The sequence below is a fragment of the Pan troglodytes genome, chromosome 19 (assembly GCF_028858775.2).
Source record: "Pan troglodytes isolate AG18354 chromosome 19, NHGRI_mPanTro3-v2.0_pri, whole genome shotgun sequence".
Lineage (NCBI taxonomy): Eukaryota > Metazoa > Chordata > Mammalia > Primates > Hominidae > Pan > Pan troglodytes.
Genome location: NC_072417.2, coordinates 85,077,448 through 85,085,984, shown reverse-complemented (window position 1 = coordinate 85,085,984; position 8,537 = coordinate 85,077,448). Strand labels below are relative to the sequence as shown.

The 8,537-nt window shown below is 52.4% G+C and overlaps 1 protein-coding gene across 1 annotated transcript; it reads right to left on the bottom strand.

Annotated features, from left to right (window-relative positions):
- Positions 1-2,158: 2,158 nt before the first annotated feature.
- Positions 2,159-5,156, bottom strand: SOX9 (SRY-box transcription factor 9). Its single transcript, NM_001009029.1, is given in 3 exon segments — positions 2,159-3,003; positions 3,574-3,827; positions 4,726-5,156. Coding segments are annotated over 3 exon segments (1,530 nt in total).
- Between the last annotated feature and the right edge of the window lie 3,381 nt (positions 5,157-8,537).

Here is an 8,537-nt window from a genome sequence, read left to right as displayed (position 1 = left end):
CTCGTTTTCTAGGATTGCCAAAGGTGCTGATAAAAAACAAAAACATCACAGCGATCAGCACTCTACAATGTCTTTTGTGCTCAAATTTGCCAAATCATCCAACAGGAGAACTGGGTGAATAAATCCACAGGGCCACTTTCTTTTTAATGCAATGTATATTTATTGTAAACAATAATATACAAAAAAAGAAAAAGGGAAAGGTAAGTTTCACGGAGAGAACAAAAGGTTTGGGGCTGGGAGGGAAACAAGTGAAACAAACAAAACACGAACACAAACCAAAGCTTTTACCTAAAGACAAAATATGATTTAAATGCCAGGTTTCTTAAGTTACAGAAATATCTTTTTAAAAAGATCTGCTTTTATACAGAAATTGAAGGATGCCATATTATGAGTGCTTTAAGATTTTATTCTACTGACTTCTAAAACTGTTAATATATCTTTTTTTAAATAAAAAAAAAAAGTTTGCTGTCTTTTTTAAAAAGCAATCCTCAAACTCTCTAGCCACAGCAGTAATTAAGATTAAGGTCTGTCAGTGGGCTGATCCCCTCCAGGTAGCCTCCCTCACTCCAAGAGAAGATGCAGAGAAATATGGATGACACATGCTTGCATTGTTTTTGTGTCAAAACACACACACACCCACACACACACACAATATAGGGCAGCCCAAAGGTCTGTGGCAGAAAACACTGCAAATGACTCAGTGATACACTACATTTGCAATCTCTCATTTATACAAAAAAAGAAACAAGTTTCCAGTTTGTTTTCAACAAAAACAACAAAGAAAAAAGGGATGGACAAAAAGGCATTTATACAAATCTAGGGTGAGGAATCCAAAGAAACTTGCTTTTAATAATAAAAAAAGATTAAAGAGATAAATAAAAAAAAAACTGGTTACAGTTAAGAACATAATTTAACAACAGATGACCATACCCTTTGAGGAAGGCTCCAACAACCTATTTTAAAGAAGGTAAAATTGGAAAAAAAAAAAAAAAAAAAGGAAGTTTTTTTTTTTGTTTTAATTAAAACCTCTCCTTACAAAATAAATAATTTTAGCAAGTGGAATGTCTTGAAGGTTAACTGCTGGTGTTCAGAGAGGCACAGGTGACAGAGCGAGCAGGCATCTGCCTTCCACATGGGGCCCAGGCAGGCAACCGGGGGCAGTGTGCTCGGGCACTTATTGGCTGCTGAAACATTCCCAGAACAGATTTCATCTCCTTTGCTTGCCTTTTACCTCTTTCTTAAGACTGCAGTGAACAAGCAAAGGCAGGAGGAAATGCACTAAAAGAGTGCAAATGTTTCCCAGCAGCACCGTTTTAAGGCTCAAGGTGTTTTTCTCTTCTTTAAAAAATATATATACGATAAAGCTTACCAAATGCTTCTCTAGACTATTGTTTACTCTCATAATTGCAAAATAAGGCCTTTATTTTTTTTTAAGGCAGCTCCTCCTTAAATCGCAAAGCCTGAGGAATTAAGCAAAGTTAACCCCCAAAACTGATCACATAACACAATTCTGTTTTTAAATGTTAATACAACAGGATTTTTTTTTTCTTTTTGTAAGAGAAAGCAAATCTGTACAAAAATATTCTGGTTGCAAGAAAAGCTAGGGCACACTGTTCAACTAAGTAGTTTAGCTGTTGGAAAAATAAGAGCATTTAATTTTATCTAAAAATATGTATAAATCCCCTCAAAATGGTAATGAATCATACACAGTACATACTAAAAATATTTAAAATAGAGAATATTCCTCACAGAGGACTTTTTTCTTTAATTACTGCTAAAAAAATAATTACAAAGTCCAAACAGGCAGATTTAGCACACTGATCACACGATTCTCCATCATCCTCCACGCTTGCTCTGAAGAGGGTTTAAAAAGTCCAGTTTCTCGTTGATTTCGCTGCTCCATTTAGCCAAGGTTGGCCTGGCCACTGATTGGCCACAAGTGGGTAATGCGCTTGGATAGGTCATGTTTGTGTCTTGGAAATTTGGGTACGAGTTGCCTTTAGCTTAAATGTCTTTAAGGAAGAAGAAGAAGAAAAAACAAAACAAAATAAAAAAACAAAAAAACACAAATGTCCAAAGGGAATTCTGGTTGGTCCTCTCTTTCTTCGGTTATTTTTAGGATCATCTCGGCCATCTTCGCCCTTCGTGGGAGGCCTCCTCAAGGTCGAGTGAGCTGTGTGTAGACGGGTTGTTCCCAGTGCTGGGGGCTGTGGGTCTGCGGGATGGAAGGGACCCCAGAGGTGTCGGCGATGGGGGTGTACATGGGGCGCTGAGCGGGGTTCATGTAGGTGAAGGTGGAGTAGAGGCCGGTGCCCTGGCCTGCCGCGTGGCTGTAGTAGGAGCTGGAGTTCTGGTGGTCGGTGTAGTCGTACTGTGAGCGGGTGATGGGCGGGTAGGAGGGGCTGTAGTGTGGGAGGTTGAAGGGGCTGTAGGCGATCTGTTGGGGCGAGTGCTGCTGCTGCTCGCTGTAGTGGCTGGGGCTCAGCTGCTCCGTCTTGATGTGCGTTCGCTGGGACTGGCCCGGCTCGCTGCTCAGCGTGGTCAGCGTGTGCGCCTGTGGCTGCTGCGGGGGTGCCGCCGGCTGCTGTGGGGGCGCCGCCTGCGGCTGCGGGGGCGCCTGCGGGGCCGGCGGGGCCTGTGGGGGCTGCTGCGGGGGTGGCGGCGGCGCCTGCTGCTTGGACATCCACACGTGGCCCGCGCTCGCCGGGGTGGCCGCGGTGCTGCTGATGCCGTAGCTGCCTGTGTAGGTGACCTGGCCGTGCGTGGCCGGCACCCCCGGGTGGCCGTTGGGCGGCAGGTACTGGTCAAACTCGTTGACGTCGAAGGTCTCGATGTTGGAGATGACGTCGCTGCTCAGCTCGCCGATGTCCACGTCGCGGAAGTCGATAGGGGGCTGTCTGCCCCCCTCTGGCAAGGGGCGCCCCTCTCGCTTCAGGTCAGCCTTTCCCGGCTGCACGTCGGTTTTGGGGGTGGTGGGTGGGGTCGGTGGGCCCTGGGATTGCCCTGTGGACAATAAAAGAACAAGCACGAGAAAATCAACAAGGGCTGTGCAGACGTCCTAGTCTTAGGCACCCTCCGGGGACCCTCCCTCGCTGCTAAAGTGTAATAAGGATCCGCACCCGCGCAAGAGGCGCGCTGCACCGGAGATAAGTCGCCCAATGATTAACCCGCCGGTACACACTGGACAGCCCCCTTTTATCAGGGGAGGGTCTGGGGCCCGGAGGGTCCGGAAGACCTAATTGCTACTTGTGTAAGAGCCCTGTGTGTGCTTTTGGGGTGGGGGAGCAGAGAAGAAGGGAGAGGTCTTGTAAGGCTGTTAAGGGCATTTTACCTCCCAATAAAAAAGTTAATCTCTTCGGATTCTGGGATTGAGTTGGGGTGTGTGTGTTTGTGTGTGTGTTGTTTGGATGCCTCTTAGGCTCTGGGTAGAGAGGGGAGCGGGACGGGCGCAAAGGGCAGTGTGTCCCTCCCGGGAAGCATAAAGTCCCCACGAAGAATCTCCCAGGCGGAGGGCAGGGGGTGTGCCAGGCGGGACGGAGATGGCTTGTCCGGCGGGGTCGAGGGGCGACTCACCCGAGTGCTCGCCGGGGGAGTGCACCTCGCTCATGCCGGAGGAGGAGTGTGGCGAGTCGGCCTGCAGCGCCTTGAAGATGGCGTTGGGGGAGATGTGCGTCTGCTCCGTGGCCTCCTCTGCCTCCGCCTGCCCGTTCTTCACCGACTTCCTCCGCCGCGGCTGGTACTTGTAATCCGGGTGGTCCTTCTTGTGCTGCACGCGCAGCCGCTCCGCCTCCTCCACGAAGGGCCGCTTCTCGCTCTCGTTCAGAAGTCTGCTCGGGGCGGGGCGGGGGGCACAGAGAAAAAGAGGGAGAGGGGTCAGTGAAATCCGCCAAACTGTCAGGTCGGCGGGGAGGAGGCGGCGACCCAGACCACTCGGCTTCCTCTGCACACAACTCCATCTTCCCTCCTGCCTGCAACCACAGCTCATAACTTTTCTTAAAAATAAATAAATAAGTTATTGCAGTCTGACCTGAGCGGTCACTCCCCGCCCCCTCCCTCCCCTCCCCTTCTATTTCTATTTTGGAAACGCTGGAGATGAAAACGACTCCCGGTGCTGCCCCCTAAACGCCTTTGCTGCTCGACTTACCGCCCCCAACCCCAACCCCCTTTGAAAACTTTCCCCCAAATTACTTAAGCCGCAAGAAGGTCCCCAATTCTCACCCCCCACCATATACTCCCACCTATTTCCAGTAGCCTCCCTCCTCCCGCCTCCCAGTTCCTGCCAAGGGTCTCCTCCAACCTCGGTTTCTCCCTTGCCCCATCTCCGTGGGTGTAGTGGGGCCGCACGAGAGTGTGCAGTTTTAAGAGGCCGGGTAGGAAGGAGGGAGGCAAATTTCACTTCCCCGCCCCGATTGAGCTTCCAGGCGACTGGAGAGCAGGCTGGCAGCCCCCTCCTTCGGTCTCCCACCAGTCTTCGTCCATCCTCCAGCTACCTCCCTCACCTCTTCCACTTACCACCCCCCTCCTCCGCGTCCCCGCGAGCAGCCCAAGAACTTTGTCAAACTCTGAGCCACAGTTACACCCCATTCCCACTCCCACCCCCATCCCGCCGGCTCCCGGAACGGCAACTCCCGGGCGATGGGAGGCGGGGCGGGGCAAATCAGCCCTGACCAGCGCCCCCAGCCGCCGCGATGCCCACCCTGCCGCGCCGCCCCCGCCGGGTCCTACCTCCAGAGCTTGCCCAGCGTCTTGCTGAGCTCGGCGTTGTGCAAGTGCGGGTACTGGTCCGCGAGCTTCCTGCGCGCCGCCTGCGCCCACACCATGAAGGCGTTCATGGGCCGCTTGACGTGCGGCTTGTTCTTGCTGGAGCCGTTGACGCGCACCGGCATGGGCACCAGCGTCCAGTCGTAGCCTTTGAGCACCTGGCTGACCGCCTCGCGGATGCACACGGGGAACTTGTCCTCCTCGCTCTCTTTCTTCAGGTCGGGCTCGCCCTTGGGGAACGTGTTCTCCTGGGGCCGCGTGTTCTCGGTGTCCGAGCCGGAGCCCGACGGGCAGGGCGAGCCCGCGGAGTCCTCGGACATGGTGGGGCTGGGGGCGCCGGACAGGCCCTTCTCCTGCTCGTCGGTCATCTTCATGAAGGGGTCCAGGAGATTCATACGCGGGCCCGGGGCAGGGGGCTGGTGGCCGGGAAAGGCGAGAAGCCGCGGCTGCTCGGGGACTCGAGGCGCGGGCTCCTCTCCCCTCGGCTGCCCGGATGCGGAGCAAGCGGCTCCCGGGGAAGCTGGCGCGTCGGCCGGCTACCGCGGCGAGCACTTAGGAAGGCGCGGGGTGGCCAGTTCACAGCTGCCCGCTCCAAGTGGGGGGAGGCGAATTGGAGAGGAGGAGGAGGGGAAAAAAAGAGCAAAAGTGGGGGCGCTTGCACCCCTTCTCTTCTCCTCCTGCAAAGAAAAGTTTCCGGGGTTGAAACTGGCGAGTCTCCGCGCCACTGAAGTTTCCAGTCAGTTTCGAGCTCCGCTTTCGGCTCTCCAACTCCCAACCCAGGGTCTCTTTAATAAATACTCCGCCTCACCTTAGAGCCACCCGCCAATCACAGCACAGCAGTCCCAGGGTTGGCAGGCAGCTGATTGGACCCGATTTTGGGGAGGGAGGAGGATTGTGGCACTGGGCTGGGTGACGAGACGGGAGGGGAGGAGAGGGGAGGGGATCGCAGCCAAAGGGCGGACGGTAGGGTGGGGGGGGGGCGGGGGGTGCTGCGGGGAAGGCGGGGGACCCGGGACTTCCAAGTGTGTAAGTTTGTCGTACTCTCGGAATGCCAGAATTTTAGTGCCTTCTCCGCGCGAATCTTGTGTGTGTGTGTGTGTGTGCGCGCAAGTGTGTGTGTCTAGACTAGGATCTACCCCCACCTCCGACATTTCTTTTCACTGCTCTCTCCGCGGCACCGGGGACTTAGCTGGAGTTTGCAGTATTCGAAAAGCAGCCGCTTCTTAATGCGTAGCCGAGTTTACGCGCCTGGAGCGAGCCTGCCTGCCTGCAAAAGTGCTTAGAAATAGTCTTTTGAAGCAAATGTTTTGGTGACTCAACGCCCGCTGTTCCTCCGTAATAATCCATATAAATAGATTAACATGCTCGGGTTCGCCGGGGCTGGTGTGGCTGGTCAGGATTCTGCTGCGCTTTTGCAAAGGGAGTCAATGGAAAGCAAAGCTAAGTCCCCGCGAAGGTTGGCAGCGGCGGCCGTGGCCACGCAGGAGCCCGGCGCTCTCGAGGCCGCCCCGCGCCACATCGACCTTGAGCTCTGACAAGTCATTCTCCAGTCCCCTCTACCCGCGACCCTGCCGACGCTCCTCAGTAACAGGGCTACTGCTCTGACGTTTTGGTCTTTGCCTCCTGGCCGGGTCAAAAACGTCAGCCGAGTCGCCCTGTCTGGGGAGAGTTTGCTAACTGCTCTGGCTTTGAGAGATAGAAGTTTGCCAATGCGGCTGTCCCGGGCCGCGAGGCCCAGGCCGGTCACTTGGTTTGTAAAAGACCAAACAAATGGGCACCACCGCAGACAAAACGCTCCACTCTGGCGGAGTCGTGCTGCTTGCCTGCTTTTGCTGGCATTTACTAAACACCTGAAGGGGTGAAGCGCCGGTGCTTCTGACTCTAGTCCGGTCGGTTCAGACCTGCATGTAGTTGGGAGTTCTGGGGGAGGCATTGGTGGTGTCTCTCATGTATTTCAAGTGTGATTTGAGCACAACCGTTGTGTTTACACGAAATGCTTAGAGCCAGGTTGAGTAAGTGCGGAGCTATCTGCTCTGGGACAGAAGAAAAGTCTTGGTCGCTTGCGGGTTCTGTGCTTTCAGAATCCCAAATAAACGCACGGCATTGGGAAACTCTTAATTTTAAACTCCCCCCCCACCCTTTTGGGCTCTTGCAAAAATTCGCCTCAATTAAATTATTGTTGTGGTGAATCGGCCCACATCATAATAAAAACTAGCTTTTTTTCCCCTTTCTAATTTGCGAAGTGAGGACACTATCACAAGATCCAAATCAATGTCCTTCCGGGAGAATTTCTTAAAATCTTGTTTTCTCTCGTTGTCTTCAGAAGAAGCCCGACATTTCTTATAGGAAATGGAACTCTTCATAAGGTAGTAAGTTACAGCCTTGTTCAACAGCATTTTTTTTTTTTTAACGAATGTAACTTCTTTAAATGGGATGTTTCTGGTGCCCTATAGCTCGTTTACAAATTTAAGAGATTTGCATACAATAGCTTCGTATCCAGGGCTCTGTGATTACTTTCAGAAAGTGTAAGAACAGCATCGTCCTTTCCTAGGAGAAAAAAGTCCGCGTAGTGTGGACCTATTTCTGTGTCCCGGGTAGAAGGGCATTGTGTGTACAGTATAACTGTGTAATTCTCAGACACCTGATTCAGGAGACTCGGAGACCCTCGGGCAGACATTTTAGCCAGGTCGTCTGTACTTAGTTGTATTATATTGTAATTACCATGTTTGCTGGAATAAAGCCAGTGAAGAGGGCTATGACTTTAAGATATTTTGGAATATTTCACTAAATATATGTCAAGATATATACGTATATGTATAAATATACTTTTAATGCAATTATGCAATAAGATACTAATATGTAGAGTTTTACATCATAAACGACAGGGATTTATACATTTCCCGTTGATTTGATGCAAGCATTTTTGTATTTTACATCTTCCTGAAAACTTATGAACAGGCGACTTAAAAATGGACTGCAGTTTTCATCTGTATCCAGAGGGGGCGCCAAAAGCCCAGAAACTGTTTCCAACTCCGAGAACCAGGGAAAAGTTGGATGGTGGTGGCTGGGGGTGGTGTGTTCCAGTCAATCTGGACTGCTTTGCTGCTGAGATTTATATTTGCAGGAATTCCTACGCGATATTCCCTCCTGTGCGGATCCACCTCTGCGCAGCTCAGTGAGGGAACTTGTGTCTGTAGAGATCCGGGTGAAAAAAGAGCACTTGAGATGCCAGCCGTTTCTATTCTGCGCAGAATTTGGGGACTGAGGCCAGGAGAAGGCCCCTATCCCCCAGGTGCCAAGCGTTGCCACAGTCAGGCCAAGTCTAGCGCGTGGCATTGTCAGCTCGCGAGTGGATCGGTCCTGCATTTCTGCAGGGGCCTCCTGGTGTCCACTCCCCTTTCCCCATTCAGGGGCTCCATTCGCTTCGTTGTGTCTTTCTCAGGTCGCCCCGACCCCTCCTCCCTGACCAGGGAAGACGCGCGCAGTCCCCGACCAGAGGACCTCAGGCACAGGTAGAAGGAAAGGAACCCGCTCCTGATGTTCAGGTTACAGATCTGGAAACTAAGGCTGTTGACCCAGTGTTGGCTAGAGCATTTTGCCAGGGGCGAAACGAGCCAGGGTCCTCCATCTGATGCGGTGAGGGAGGGAAAGGGCGCAGGTCAAGAGGCAGGAGACGGAGGGCGCTTCTCCGTGTTCGGGACGTGCTTTCGGATACCCGCTCTTGAGCAAGCGCCGCGAGGTCTGCCGCCGGGAGCGGAGACACAGAGGTGCGAGTG